The following is a 16,474-nucleotide window of genomic DNA, read 5'->3' on the forward strand; positions in this document are numbered from 1 at the left end:
AGGGATATGTGGGAGGAAGGGGTTAGATAGTTTTTAGGCAAGGTTTAAAGGTCGGCACAACACTGTGGGCCGAAGGCCGGTATTGTGCTGTACTTTCTATGATATGATTCTATGATAAAAACAGTCCCAGCACAAAGTCTATGCGCAAGTACTTGTATGCACGGATGCAATGAGAAGCTGACTTGAATCTTCTCTGTTTGCCATGAGAAGGGGGATGGGTATTGGAGATTCAGGAACGAGCTGAGGAGTCACAAGGGGAACTGTTCCTTTGGGATGCTGAAAGGAAATGTGTCTAGTGGCAGCACAGTGAAGATGGAAGTTATTAGAGAATTAATCCATTGAATGTGGATGCTATGGGTTGTAGACTCATAGAGGAAGACAGCATGGGATCAGGCCCTGGCAACCAGTCTTGCCTCCCTCATTGGCCTACACTGCCTCCTGGTTAAGCAATGCCTGATTTTAACATTTTTTATCCTCAATTTCCCAACACTCCATGGTCTTAGTTCTCCCTATCTCTGTAAGCCTATAAGTCCCTGAAATATTCGCACTCCATCTGATTCTGGCAATCTGAGCACTCTGAATACAGGCCATTCCCCACTAATGAACAGGTTCTGTTTTTACAGAAATCCCACAGGACAATTTTGTCCATAAGTTGGAAAGTACACAAAAATAACTCAACATGGTAACTGTACCTCTGCAGCATTGTAATGAATGGCAGATAAGACTGATAAGAAAAACAATGAATAAAAGTGGAGAGAGAGAGAGGAAGCTAGATCTGCCATTTGGAGGAACGAACATATGTATATACATCGGACTTGTTGAATTTAATAATATTATGAGAGCTTGTTCATACCTCCCGCATTCGAAAGGCGTATGGGTTAGGAAGTTGTGCACATGCTATGTTGGCGCCGGAAGCGTGGCGACACTTGCGGGCTGCCCCAAGAACACTCTACACAAAAAGATGCATTTCACTGTGTGTTTTGATGTACATGTAACTAATAAGGAAATCTTATTTTATGTTACCTAGGGGTTCCATAATCCAGGCATCCCAGCTGTGGCCTGTATAATTGTTCTATCACTGCTAGCTGTGCTTTAGCAGCATTTGATAGTGTGGTTAAGTTATTGTGTTATTATTCAGGTGCCCGGACCACTGATTTGGAGACATGAGTTTGAATCCACTATTGTTTAAATATGGAATAATATTGCAAAAACTTTTCCTTGAAAGTTTGTCAAACAAGATTAGGGAACGTTTTAGTCACTGACCATACAGACTTACAAATTAGAAGCAGCAGTTGGACTCTCCGGCCTTCAAGCCTGCTCCTTCATTCAATGTGACATATTCCTTGATCAACAAGTAGTAATGTTCTGCCTACTTTCCTAATTACTTGTTGTATCTGCACACTAGCTTTCTACGAATCATGCATTAAGACATCCAGATGCTTCTGCTTCTCAGAACTCTGCAGTCTCTCACCATTTCAGGTAACATGCTTTGTTTTTAACTCTTCCTGTCAAAATAGACAATTGGTAACTAGTAATTGGTTAATCATTCACACATACCTAGATACAGCGAAAAGCTTTTGTTTCCATGCCATCCAGTCAGATCATTCCATACACAAGTACCTCAAGGTTGTACAAAAGGGGAAAAAAAACAGAATGAAGTGTATGGTCTTACAGTTACAGAGAAAGTGAGTGCAGGTAGTCAAATAAAGTGCAGGGGCCATGACAAGGTAGATTGAGAGATCAAGAGTTCATCTTTATCGTACAAGACGTTCATTCAAGAGGCTAGAAGCTGTCCTTGAGCCTGGTGGTGTGTGTTCTCAAGCTTTCACATTTCACACTTTCCCACATTATAGACCACGTGGAGGCAGCTTGGATTGGCATCGTGGTCGACACAGACATTCTGCCTGTTCCTGTGCTGAACTGTTCTATGTTCTCTCTCCTTCTCTCTCTTTCTCTCTCTCTCTATTTCCCCTGCTTGTCCTCATGTGTGTCCCTTTCTCCCCCTCAATCTCAGTGTTTTGCTTCCCTTTTACTTCTTGCTGTAATGAGCAACGTACCGCCAGGATCGGTGCTGAGCCTCACCGTTTCGTAATGTATGTTAGTACTGCTGAAGTCGCAGGAGGTACGGTTGGCAAATTCATTGATGAGGCAGCGACAGGTGGGAAAGTCAGTTGCAGGAGGATTGAATGAGACTAAACCAATATATTTAGGCATAAGACCACAAGGCAATAAGTTATAGGAGCAGAATTAGGCCATTCAGCCCATTGAGTCTGCTCAGCCATTCAATCATGGCTGATTTTTTTTCTCAACCCCATTCTCCTGCCTTCTCCCCGTAACCCTTAACCCCCTTACCAATCAAGGACCCATCAGTCTCTGCCTTAAATACACCCAATGACTTGGCCTCCACAACGCTCTGTGGCAACGAATTCCATAGATTCACCACCCTCTGGCTGAAGAAATTCCTCCTCATCTCAGGGATGTCCCTTTATTCTGAGGCTGTGCCCTCGGATCCTAGACTCTCCACTGATGGAAACATACTCTCCATGTCCACTCTATCCAGGTAGGTTACAATGAGATCTCCCCTTATCCTTCTAAACTCCACTGAGACATCAAATGCTCCTCATACATTAAGCCTTTCATTCCTGGGATCATTCTTTCTTTTTCAATCTTTTTATTAGTTTTCAAATTAATACAGATTGATATATAACATCAATATTTATACATGTAATACAAAGAGATTAGGAGAACAATCATAGCATAGATAATCATAAAGAACAATAAAATATTTAAAAAATCTGTAGATCCAACGATCTCTTAGTAAATGAATATAATATAAAAGAAAGGAAAGAAAAAGATTTATTACTGGGATCATTCTTGTTATCTTCCTCTGGACTCTCTCCAGGGCCAGAACATCTTTCCTTAGATACAGGGCCCAAAATTGCTCACAATATTCCAAATGTGGTCTGACCTAAACTGTGGAATAGAGTAGAAAGTAAATCGGGGAGGACGGAAGTAGCCTATAGAACAATGTAGCTGTGATAAGAGGCTGAGGTGACCTGATAGAGGTATATATTATGAAAGGCACAGATTTGGTAGGGTAGATAGCTAGAGTCCGTTTCCAATGGTAGAAGTGTCCACAACTAGAGCGTGACGCTATTAAAGCACCAGCGATTGGGATTCAATTCCCGCCACTGTCTGTAAGGAGTTTGTACGTTCTCCCTGCGACTGCGTGGGTTTCCTCCGGGTGCTCCACTTTCCTCCCACATTCCAAAGACATACGGGTTAGGAAGTTGTGGGCATGCTATGTTGGCGCCGGAAGCGTGGCGACACTTACAAACTTGACGAACGCACAAACTCCTGACAGACAGCGGCCGGAACTGAACCCGGGTCGCTGGCGCTGTAATAGCATTAGGCTAACCGCTACACTACCATGCATAACTAATAAAGAAATCTTATCTTATCTTGGTCAGCACAGACAAGCTGGACCGAAGGGCCTGTTTCTGTGCTGTATAACTCTATGACTCTGTGACTGTGCACACGTGATCCCTTCGTCCAAATCATTTACACAAATGTTTGAAAAACAGAACCAATCCACTTCAGACATTGCATCCTGCCAGCCAGAGAAAGACCCATTTATGCTTGGGTCTGCAATGTTCCTGGGATCTGCAGTCTTTCTGGGATCTCCAGAAGATTGAAATTGAAAAGTTTCTGGAGGATTATCAGTACTCATGAAACAACCAGAATGTAAAACAACAGTCTGTTTCACTGCAGCTCTGACCCACGCATGTGACCATTGACTGTCAGTCTGAACCGGAATACACACAGCCCAGGAACAAATATGTGTCTTAAAAACATTTCCTTCTCTGGCTCGCTGTCAACATTCTGCCAAGGTTCCTTGACGCAGCTTGGACGGGCTGCAGCCGCGGCTATATAAATGGAGTGAATGTTGTTGGGAGGGTTTCAGCTTCTCCGCGGGAAACTGCTTGCGTCTGAACCAGGAAGTAGAACGGGTTGGGCGGCGATGGCTGGAATTTTGCTGCAGGTTCTCGGCGCCTTCGGAGCAGGAGATGGAGGGGGCATCGGAGGTGCCGGGGACGCTGGAGGTCCCGGGGGTGCGGCAAGTCCTGGGAATACTGGAGATCCCCGCAATGCTGGAAATCCCAAGGGTTCCGGAGGTCCCGGGAACCCAGGAGATCCCGGGAACACTGGAGATCCCAGGAAGACTGGAGATCCCAGGAAGACCAAAGACCCCAGGAACATTGCAGATCCCAGGAGTTCTGTCGATTCTGGGAAGACTGCAGATCCCAGGAACATTGTAGACCCCAGGAATGTTGAAGATCCCTGGAGTTCTGTAGATTCCGGGATGACTGTAGATCCTGGGAAGACCAAAGATCCCAGGAAAATTGTAGATCCCAGGAGTTCTGTAGATCCTGGGAAGATGGTGTATCACAGGAACCCAGGAGATCCCAGGAACACTGCAGGTCCCAGGAGTGTGGTAGATCCCAGGATCTGGGACAGCTCGGACATGGAGGGCTGCCTGCTGCTGGGGGAGAGGTCCCACGCCAAGACCGCCCTCCTGTTCCAGGCGGCAGCTGCGGTTGCTGGTCAGTGGGGGCGGCGGGTGCTCTTCCTCGCCCCCCGCCCCGTCCAGGTGCTGCCAGCGGCACTGCTGCACCTGGAGCCCTGCAGCTTGCGCAGGGTGCAGTTCGTGTACCCTCAGTCAGCGCAGGGGCTGCTGCATGCCGTGGCATCTCTGCACGAGAGCCCAGACAGGCTACCCTCCCTCATCCTGCTGGACGGCCTCGATGAGTTCCTGCAGGGATGTGGCGGCCAGGAGCTGAGCAGGCAGGCGGCTCTTCTCGCTGCCTTGCTACGGGACACCACTGCCTGGGTCAACAGGAGCCTTGCACCCAGCGCCCAGTGCCAGGTCATTGTAACCCTGCAGGTGAATATAACCCCATCCTCAACCCTCCCACACTGCACCTCACAACCTCAGAGTAAAGGGATGTTTCCATCAGTAGGAGAGTCCAGAATCCCACAGCACAGCCTCAGAGTAAAAGGATGTCCTTTTGGTAGATACTGTATGAGGAGCGTTTGATGTCTCTGGGCCTGTGCTTGATGGAGTTCAGGGGGAACCTCCTGGATACTGAAAGGCCTGCTGAGAGTGGACGTGGAGAGGATGTTTCCATCAGTGGGAGAGTCTAGGATCCGAGGGCACAGCCTCAGAATAAAGGGACGTCCCTTTAGAACGGAGATGAGGAGGAATTTCTTCAGCCAGAGGGTGGTGAATGTGTGGAATTCCTTGCCACGGAGGGCTGTGGAGGCCAAGCCATTGGGTGTATTTACGGCAGAGACTGATAGGTTCTTGACTGGTAAGGGGGTTAAGGGTTACAGAGAGAAAGTGAGAGAATGGGGTTGAGAAAAAAAAATCAGCCATGATTAATTGGCCGAGCAGAACCGAATGACCTAATTCTGCTCCTATATCTCATTGTCTTCACAGATTTCTTCCTAAAGTTCAGTAGCTCTTTACTCTTTAAATAACAACATTTAAAAGACATTTGGATAAGTACATGGATAGGAAAGGTTTAGAGGGATACAAGCCAAATGTGGGCAAATGGGACTAGCTTGGTGGGCACTGTGGTTAGCACGGACAAGTTGGGCCGAAGGGCCTGTTTCGCTGCTGTATTACTCTGTGACTGTGCATGTTCTGGGTTCGTAATTGGTTTATTATTGTCACATGTACAGATAATCTTTTTTCGCAAGTACTGGATAAAGTGGTTGGTCAAACTTGGGTTGTTTTCTCTGGAGTGTCGGAGGCTGAGGGGAGACCTGATAGAAGTTTATAAAATTATGAGGGGCACAGATAGGGTAAACAGTCAGAATCTTTTCCCCAGGGTAGAAATGTCAAATACTAGAGGACATGCATTTAAGGTGAGAGGGGGAGAGTTTAAAGGAGATGTGTGCGGGGCAGGTATTTTACACGGAGAGCGGTGGGTGTCTGGAATGTGCTGCCAGGGCTGGTGGTGGAGGCAGATACGATAGTGGAGTTGAGATTGACACATGAATATGCAGGGAGTGGAGGGATATGGATCATATACAGGTAGGTGGGATTTGGTTTAATTCAGCATCGTGTTTGGTGCAGACATCATGGGCTCTGGGGCCTGTTCCTGTGCTGTTCTGCGTTCTGCGAGGTATAGTGAAAAGCTTCTGTTTGCGTGCCATCCGGAGAGATCATGCCAGTACATGGAGGTAATACAAACACGGGAAACAGAATGCAGGGTACAGATCCACCCAGTTCCTTCTGCACCCATCCCAGCCCCCATCACCCTGTCTCCTTCCCCTTCCCCCACCCACTGGACGTCACCCACACACCCCTCCCACTGGGTCCCCTCCCCCACGGGTTCCCATCCACTGTCCCCACCTCCCTCCCTCGGTTCCATGCTCCATCTTCCTCTCCTATTAGATGCCACCATCTTCAGCCCTTTCTCACCCCCACCTCCCAGCCTCTGTCGCCATTCCCACCCTCCCCTCCAACATCTGCCTATCTCCCCTCCTCACCTGGATCCACCCATCACCTGCCAGCTCTTGCTCCACCCCCTCCCCTCACTTTATACTGGCTATCTCCCATCTATCTTTCAATCCAGATGAAGGGTCTTGATTCAAAAAGAATTCCTCTCCCCCCACAGATGCTGCCTGACCCGCTGAATTCCGCCAGCAGATTGTGGCTACAGATTCCAGGATCTGCAGATTCTTATGTCACTAGTTCATTCTTAGAAATAACAGAAAGAAAAGCTGACTTATCTAAAGTTGGAGAATATGATATTGAATCCTGCAGGCTGCAATGTGCCCAGACAAAAGATGAGGTGTTGTTCCTCAAATCTGCTTTGGACATTCTAACAGCACAGAGGACACAGCAGAGGGGTCAGAGTGGGAGTGGGATGATGAATTAAAATGGCAGGTAACCGGAAGCCTGTGGACTGAGCAAAGCAATCGCCCATTCAAGGGAGGAACGGTCACATTTCGTCAGGCATCACCCATCGCCCATAAACCAGAGCAAAAAACAAACTGCTGGAGGAACTCAACGGGTCAGTCAGCGTCTGTGGAGATAAAGGATGGTCAGTGTTTCGGGCGGACCGACAGATGCTGCCTGACCCAGTGAACTCCTCCAGCTGTTTGTCGTTTTACTCCAGATTCCAGCATCTGCAGTCTCCAGCTCACAAACCAGAGATCGAACCTTGATCTTTCCTGAACTCGATGGTGAATCATTTACTCACTGACCCACCAAAGAACCCTTTGTTCATTGATCTTTTAGTACTGGTGTGCACATTGGTTGACAAGTTCTTTTCACTTTTAACTCTGCCTAATATGTCAAATACTAGAGGACATGCATTTAGAGTGAGAGGGGATAAGTTCAAAAGAGATATGCTGGGCAGTTTTTTTTACGCAGATAGTGGTGGTTGCCTGGAATGTACTTCCAAGAGGCAGATACGATAGAGGTGTTTAAGAGGATCTTAGACAGGCACATGGATGTGCAGAGAATGGAGGGATATGGACATTGTGTAGGCAGAAGGGATTAGTTTAGTTAGGTGTTTAATTGCCAGTTTAATTAGTTCAGCACAACAACGTGGGCCGAAGGGCCTGTTCCTGTGCTGTACTGTTCCATGTTCTGTGTTCTAACTCTGCAGACGCTGAATCAGAAGGAGAATGCAGCAGATCTGGGCCTCCAGGTGATCGAGCGATACTTCCCGGTGAAGTGCATGATGAGTGAGCAGCAATGCCACGTGGAAGGGGCTCAGATTTACCTCGTTTCTTTCTCTGGATTGATGAAGAACGACACCAGAGAGGCGTGTGTTTCTCAGATCGAGGAGGACTGCACCTGGGAACTGCTTTTTGAGGATGATAACATCTCAAGAATCCACCGTGCAACAAGAGAGAGAACCTGAAGTAGCTCAGGGTACATAGGGACAGCAGGAAGGAACATCCGACTGATTTATGGCCAACTTTCAGAAGGAGACATTCAAGACACATTAGATATTGTCTTCTTCAGTGTCCAACTCCACTTCCAGCACTCTTAATGTCTCAGTCTTAGCTGCCACTGATCCATTTGTTAGATTTATAAAGGAGACAATTAATTCAGGTCCTGTCTGCCTAACAAAAGTGCCAGATGTTCAACGGGACAACAGATCTGTTCATCGTCAATGTGTTGGCATTGTTACAAAACACAAAATGTTACTGCTACTGGGTATCAGAGGTAAGAAAGAGAGTTCTGAAAATATTCAGTTGGTCAGCAGAGAAAATAGCTTTGTTAATGTTTCAGGTTGATGACACTTCTATCTTTATTCTCAAAGTGCTGGTAGTGTTCAAACTGTGTTGGAATTTGTGATTCGGGTGTGAGGTTCCAACAGTGAAGGTCTTCAGTGGACCAATGACCTTCTGTGAGTGGAACAGACATTGTGCATGAAGTTAACTGCTGCCTTACTCAACCCTTCCAACTAAACGACAACAATTCCTGGCAGATACTCCATGGCAAGGCTATGGACTGAGACCAGAGCTGCAAATGGAGGCCAAAGTTCTTTGAAGCAAAAACAGCAAATGCTGGAAACACTCCGCAGGTCCTCGGAAAGAGAACCGGAGTTAACGTTTCAGGCCAAAGACTGGAAAAGAGAGAAAATTCATTAGTTTTACGTGGCGGAGGATGTTGGAGGGTCGGACGTACAGGACAGATACCAGAGACATGCTGAGAGTTTTGGCTTTAGGTTTCCAACACCAGCAGGTTTTATTTTAATTTTCACCAGCTCCAAATTCTTTGGGTTGTCTCAGCTGCTGAAGTCGCTAATCAGCTGATATCTTCCAACAGGATGATCTTCAGAGAAGAAGCTTCCATCCCTCTCCACATCAGTCAATAATAATAATCCTTGGATGCAGCCGAGAAGGGAAATCAAAATGGCTTTAATGGTCAGGGGCAAAATAACGAGTGTCACCAACAGGCTCAACGCCACAGATCAGAGATTCCCAAACTTCGGCTGCAAACCACAGCAGAGGAGTTTGTTTATCTGCCCCCCAGTTATTTTCAACATTAGTTACAAGGGCTGAATAAAAATAACTAATTGTTTTATAATTACTTTCCCACTTCTAACTTTATCACGTGCCCAGTCTGAAAACCTAGTTCCTAAATCCTTCCTTCAGAGGTAATTCATTTGCTTTGAAGTCCTTCGACATATAATTACAAGTTTTTTCTATCTGTAACCAAAAAAGATTGGGGCTGGACAGTTTTCCTATTTAGGGAGGGGTGGAGTTATGCTGTGGTTTCCTGTTACTGTCAGATGATCCCCATTTGGAAGTTCTCTTGGAAGTACTCACATTGAAGAATTGTTTTTGATATTACTGTTTACACTACAATGGAATTAAAAAGTTCTATTGTGTTTTGTGCTTCTGCTGTCAATGTGCATCCTTCACACTTTACCAACAGCAGGGAGTGTCTGCTCTCTGAAGTCCAACAAACAACAAAGCCACACTAGGAAAGTCCCCTCCACACAAGAGGCAGAGTCGTTCCTGCTCACCCCTGTGAGGTAGGTCACGTCCTTCATCAGTGGACTCCCAGTCTGCTATGTCAGACGTGAGAGGGGAGAGATTTAAAAAGGGACCTGAGGGGCAAGTTTTTCATGCAGAAGGTGGTGGGTATATGGAGGGAACTGCCAGAGGAAGTGGTAGAGGCAGGTACAATTACAGTTTTTAAAAGATATTTGAATAGGTACATGGATAGGGAAGGTTTCAAAGGATATCGGCCAAACACAGGCAAATGGGACTAGCTCAGATAGACAACTTGGTTGGCATGGATGAGTTGAGCCGAAGGGCCTGTTTATGTGCTGTATAACTCTATGACTGTAGCATTCTTGCTTTTCTGGTTTCTGTGTGGGTAGAGATGTGTGCGTTTGGGTAAGGGTCTGAATGTAGAGGGGTGTGTGTGTGTGTGTGTGTGTGTGTGTGTGTGTGTGTGTGTGTGTGTGTGTGTGTGTGTGTGTGTGTGTGTGTGTGTGTGTGTGAACATCTACCAAACCACAATAATCAGGGATCCCACAGTGCAGAAACAAAAGCCCGCAGTACCTTTAATCTCATTTATCCAGCTCCCCGAGGTTCCCAGTGTCATTTCAGAATTATATACTAATTCAGGTGCTTCTTGGCCTCCATAAACCTCTGAGATGTCTGCTCTAGTTCTGGGGTCTTGTATATCCCTGATTTTAATTGATCTGCTGTTCTGGCCTTGCTCCAGAATTAGCTACCCAAACCTTTTCCACCTCCTTCTTTCCTCTGTTGTTGAAGTCAACCACTGACCAAGCTTTTGGACGTTGAGTCCTGATGGGTTGGATTGTCCTGAAGCTCAGCCACTGCCTGGACTCATTGCCTGTAGTAACCTGCCAAGCTCAGGCGACCTTCCCTACCTGAGAGGCATCCTGGAAGGTAAGATAAGATAGAGCACATCATAAGCAGCAACTCAGGTGACCTGTCCTGAAGCCTTGTTCCCAGAATGGGAAGACTCACTACTCTCTAAAGCTGTTGGAACTGTCTTTGGTACTCAGGAATATTTAAAAACTGTTAACATCCATTTAAATATTTTTTATAATTGCAAAATAGAATGGAAGTAAATGTAATTTAAAACACCTTAAAATTATTAATTAAAATGATTAATGAACAAATAATTAAAAGCATTAAATAAAATGCAATAAGTTATAATAAAAAGACAACATACCATTTTTCAGGGGGTTGGCAACTTCATTAAATGAATGGAGACAGGTAATGTTCACCAGCCAGCCCTGGCTAAACCAGAGGGCTGGTACAATATTGGCAGATGCTGCACTCAGCAGGTCGATGCTCCATCCCTGAGCTTGGTGGTGAGTACAGTGGACAGCAGGTGGGGGTCAGATGCACCAATGCCCAAACCAACCAACATAATCAAAGACTCCTCACGAAGACGCCACGGCCAAGAAAGCTCACCAGCGCCTCTACTTCCTCAGGAGGCTAAAGAAATTTGGCATGTCCCCCTTGACACTCACCAATTTTTATTGATGCACCATAGAAAGCATCCTATCTGGATGCATCACGGCTTGGTATGGCAACTGCTCTGCCCAGGACTGCAAGAGAGTTGTGGACACAGCCCAGCACATCACAGAAACCAACCTCCCCTCCATGGACTCTGTCTATACCTCTCGCCGCCTTGGTGAAGCAGCCAGCACAATCAAAGACCCCACCCACCCGGGTCATTCATCTCTCCTCTCCCATCAGGCAGAAGATACAGGAGCCTGAGGGCACGTACCCACCAGGCTCAAAGACAGCTTCTATCCCATGGTGATAAGACTATAAAATGGTTCCCTTATGAGATGGACTCTTGACCTCACAATCTACCTTGTTATGACCTTGCACCTTATTGTCTACCTGCAATGCACTTCCCTGTAGCTGTGACACTTTACTCTGTATTCTGTTATTGTTTTTACCTGTACTACCTCAATGCACGCTGTACTAACTCAATGTATCTGCACTGTGTAATGAATTGACCTGTACGATCGGTATGCAAGACAATTTTTTCACTGTACCTCGGTACAAGTGCCAATAATAAACCAATACCAACACCAATACCTGGAATTCTCCCTTCTCCCCCCTCCCACCAGGCAGAAGATACAAAAGCCTGAAAGCATGTACCACCAGGCTCAAGGACAGCTATCCCGTTGTTATAAGGTTCCCTAGTATGACAAGGTGGACTCTTGACCTCACAATCTACCTCGTTATGACCTTGCAGCTTATTGTCTGCTTGCACTGCACTTTCTCTGTAACTGTAACACGTTATTCTGCATTCTGTTACTGTTTTCCCTTGTACTACCTCAATGCACCGATGTGATGAAATGATCTGTATGGACGGCATGCAAAACAAAGTTTTTCACTGTACCTCCATACATGTGACAATAATAAACCAATTTACCAATTTTCCACAGTTCGAGGTGAAGGTGGGAGGAACAATGGGCAGGAGGTAGCAGGAGGCTCCTGAGAGAAACAAACTCTCCAGCTCAGCCTCTCTGTACTTGTCTGACTATTGAGGGGTTAAATGGGTTAGGGGGAGGTGCAGTTGTTAAATCAGTGGACCATGAATTCAATCCTACCACAGTAGCTCCAGAATTTACATTCAGTTAATAATCTAAAACTAAACAATGACCACACAAAAACTACTGTAATTGTCATAAAAACACTCTTCTGGTTCACCAATGTAGCTTGGGGGTTGAAATCCGTCAAGCAAGCTTGGTTTGGCCTGTATGTGATCCTAGCCCATTGAAGTGGTTGACTCTTAAACATCCCAGCAAGTCACTCCGTTCCAGCGCACCCTGAAATGGGCAAGATCCTGGACAACAAATAAAAACCTGTGATCGCAGTAAAGACACCAAAGGCATTCAAGCTGTTTTTCTAATGTATTGGTATTGGTATTGGTTTATTATTGTCACTTGTACAGAGGTACAGTGAAAAGCTTGTCTTGCAAACCGATCGTACAGGTCAATTCATTATACAGTGCAGTTACATTCAGTTAGTACAGAGTCCATTGATGTAGTACAGGTAAGAACAATAACAGTACAGAGTAAAGTGTCACAGCTACAGAGAAAGTGCAGTGCAATAAGGTGCAAGGTCATAATGAGATAGATTGTGAGGTCAAGAGTCCATCTCATTGTGTTACGGACTCAGTGAAAGTCCCTTTAAGATAGAGAGTGTGTGTGTATGTGTGTGTGGGGCGTGCTTACGTCAATAGAAGATAAAGGACGTAATGACGTTGTTGAAGAAGTTAGAAGAAGAAGAAAAAAGGAGAGAGAGAGAGAAGGGAGAGAGACACCAGCCTGCTTGTTTTCTCTATCGATGGATGAGAAACAATAACTGTGTTTGCCACTGAAATCCATGTATGGAAGTTGGAAGTAATCCGGTGGAGTTCACTTTGTTGCTGACCTGTAGAAGGAAACAGGTATTTGTGTGTGGACGACCACGGTTCGGATGTTTTCGGGGTGAGGAAGTCACTACCGAGTAAACACTGAAGTGTCGTTTGGGTTCCATCGTGGAACATTTGGATTTCGTATGTACTCTCTCTATGTTTTTCTACATCTACATCTTATCTTCAGACAACGGTGGTTGTTGAAGAAGCCCTTGCTCATGTTTCACCTTATGGCTTGCGGAACTGAACTTTAAGAACCATTCCGGAACTGGGAGTTTTGGACTTTGCCACACACACACGAAGAGTTTAGTTTTGGGGTTAACGTTCAAGGTTTAACATTTTCCAATTCTAACATACTAACATTTTTACTTTTATTTTACGTATTATCATAAGTAGTGATTAATAAAATAGTTTTTAACACTAAATCATGCTCAGTGTGTTTCTTTTGTTGCTGGTTCGTGACAATTGTATAAGGGAACTGTTCAATAGTCTTATAACAGTGGGGTAGAAGCTGTCCTTAAGTCTGGTGGTACGTGCCCTCAGGCTCCTGTATCTTCTACCCAATGGAAGAGGAGAGAAGGGAGAATGTCTCAGGTGGGTGGGGTCTTTGATTATGCTGGCTGCTTCACCAAGACAACGAGAGGTAAAGACAGAGGACACAGGAGTCCTGGAGACACAGGAAGCTGCAGATGCTGGAATCTGGAGCAACAAACAATCTGCTGGAGGAACTCAGCGGGTCGAACATCACAGAAACAGGCCCTTGGGCCCAACTCGTCCATGCCGACCAAGTTCCCCATCTAAGCTTGTTCCATTTGCTCGCATTTGGCCCATATCCCTCTAAACCTTTCCTATCCATGTACTTATCCCAATGTCTTTTGAATGTTGTTATTATTCCTGCCTCAACACTTCCTCTGGCAGCTAGTTCCATCAACGCACCATGTTCTGGGTGAATAACTTGCCCCCAAAGGCCTTCTTAAATCTCTTGCCTCTGTCAGATCTGGTTATTTTCAAATCTGCAGATTCTTTCAGGAGTCCAGGAATGAGTTGAAAACAACTTGGTGCTTCACAAAATTTTATTGGAAAAGTTTAAGACAAAGAAACAGTCACAGATCACATGGCACTAGCTTTACTACTGGGAGATGAGACGAGACAAAAGGGACTAAAGATGAGTTAGGGCCGGGGGGGAGGGGGGGGGGGCGGGAGGAAGAGATAGAGGCGAGAGAGGGAGATAAGCAAGAGAGTGATAAACAAAAAATGGCACCTTTTATACCTGAGGTAAGAGGTACTCCTTAGCTAACAATAGTCCAATCTGAAAAACTATTAGATACCTGTAGCAAAACCAACCAGTGAGAAAACACATATTCACCTGATGGACGAACCAATAAGCTAGGAAGAGGCCATTCCTTGTGCAGCCACTTGAGGTGTATTAAACATTATACATGTTAAAAAACTACTTAAAACAGTCGAATCCAACACCTTTCACCCTAAACCCATGCCCTCTAGTTTTAGGTTCCCCTTCCCTGGGAAAAAGACTATGCACATTCACACTATCTGTGCGCCTCATGATTTTATACACTTCTATAAGGTTGCTCCTCAGCCTCCTACACTGGAAGGAATAAAGTCTTAGCTTGCCCAATCTCCCCCTATAACTCAGCCCTCGAGTCTTGGTAACACCTGTAGGGGGGAGGAATTATTGATGTTTCGGTTTGAAATCCTGCACCAAGATTAAGCTGCTTTTGCAATGTTTTACCTCCACCTACAATCACATACTGCATGTCCCAAAGAGATAAGCAGCGGCGCCTTCACAGTTTTCCTGATAATGTGTGCTCAGGAATTTACAATAAGGACTCAGTGATCTATAGTTTTAAAATGAGAGCTGATTATTTCTGTGTTCCAGGTACTCAGTGGGGTTTTGACATCCGCATACAGTGCCAGAAGGGGTTGGTTAATGAGCTTTGGGTTTTCTACTGGGCAAGAACTCGCAGTGAAGACTGACGTTACTCCTTGTTCTGAAAGCAAGCTTCTTTCCCGCCATCTTGCCAGTAGAAGGAGCCTTTAATCTTTTCAGAATAATATATTTCACCAAGTGTGTCAAGTATGGGAGGAGTGAGTACAAAAGTCTGGGGGCGGTAAACATGCTGAGCCTTGGCATGGCTGACTCGGAGGAGATAAACTTATCGTGCGTGTGAGCAGAGTTACATCTCAGTCCACACCCAAATTTGGTCTGCGCTAATATGTCATCTTTCTCCAGTGTTACAGCTACTCACACAAAACAAATACATGCTTAAATGGATGTATCCATCTTCCTCTGAAATCCTTCCCCATCTCTTGGTCTTGTACAAGGAGATGGTAGTTGGCATTGGGAACAGGAAACTTGGCTAATTCTCCCTTCCCTAATCTAAGGGGGGGTGGTGGTTGACAGCTAACCAACAATGTGTGCACAAGCCATGGTCCAAACCTTGGATGTAGTATCACATCCAGTTAAGTTACTCAGCAGCAGAATTGGCTTTCCTATGGAGGTTTGGAAGGTATACAGGTCATTTGGAAAGAATAAGTGTAAGTGGAGAAGGTTAACAAATGGTGAAAGGCCAAATCTTGCTGCAAAGATAATAACATGTTAATGATGCACACTTCCTCATAAGCAAACTGACAGCTTGTTCAGGAGACGAGGAGTTCTTCTGTGTTGTAAATCACCAGAATTTGCTGGTTGACTTATTGTCGGGAACATCTTGCATTACTCCTGTAGCGTGTCCAACAGTTACCAAGAGTTTGCTGCACGTCCACATTACCTGCGACGTAAACTTGCTGCGGAAACCTCAGGCTCATCGTTAGCTATCAGTAACTTTTATAAAGATGAGGAAAATGTATTTTGTGGATTCAAAGAAGGACAAAGATGTAAAATAAATCAATCTCAGTTTATTTATAAAAAAATACCTGCCCAAAATAAGGTGCAGGAGATGGTTGCAAAAAATATTTACAACATTTTAGCAAGGTAAGAAAATACATTCTGTAAGAATAAAATGCTTACATTGATCAGTTGTTACATCTTACAGTAATGTGCACTTCAGATCAAGTGACTATGAGTAACAAATGGAAAATGTAATGTCATTTCAATAAGGTTGAACAGTACCTCACCAAAGCATCTGCTCCTAGGTTCGTGGCAGTGTTACTCTGGCATTCCACCATGTTTAGCAAGAAGGACAGAACACGAAGTATTCTATTGCTGTAAAAGAGATCCCCCCCCAAACCACATCCACCCCACCCAATAGATGGGAAAAACACTTTACCCGTGGAATCAAATTTGCAAAAGATCTTGTTTGATGCTGCAAGAATTCATCGCTTTTGTTTCAGTTCCTCAACCTCAAAATTTAACGCCTCATTCTTCCCCTCTGGAGGAACTTCTCATGCAGATGTTTGTGAGGTGCTGTGAAACATGAAACACAGTTAAGGTTCCCAGCTTATTCAGCCTGCTTGTCAAGCTCAGGATAGGGTGAGCTGTCAGAAAACTGTCCTGGG

At 45.2% G+C, this 16,474-nt stretch overlaps 1 protein-coding gene across 1 annotated transcript; it reads left to right on the top strand.

Annotated features, from left to right (window-relative positions):
* The first annotated feature begins 3,764 nt into the window (after positions 1 to 3,764).
* swsap1 (SWIM-type zinc finger 7 associated protein 1) lies at positions 3,765 to 9,374 on the top strand. Its single transcript, XM_052041812.1, has 2 exons — positions 3,765 to 4,945; positions 7,686 to 9,374. Exons 1-2 carry the CDS (start codon positions 3,944 to 3,946, stop codon positions 7,941 to 7,943), a joined length of 1,260 nt encoding a protein of 419 aa, XP_051897772.1. The 5' UTR covers positions 3,765 to 3,943; the 3' UTR covers positions 7,944 to 9,374.
* The last annotated feature ends 7,100 nt before the right edge of the window (positions 9,375 to 16,474 follow it).

The sequence above is a fragment of the Pristis pectinata genome, chromosome 31 (assembly GCF_009764475.1).
Source record: "Pristis pectinata isolate sPriPec2 chromosome 31, sPriPec2.1.pri, whole genome shotgun sequence".
In the NCBI taxonomy this organism is placed as follows: Eukaryota; Metazoa; Chordata; class Chondrichthyes; order Rhinopristiformes; family Pristidae; genus Pristis; species Pristis pectinata.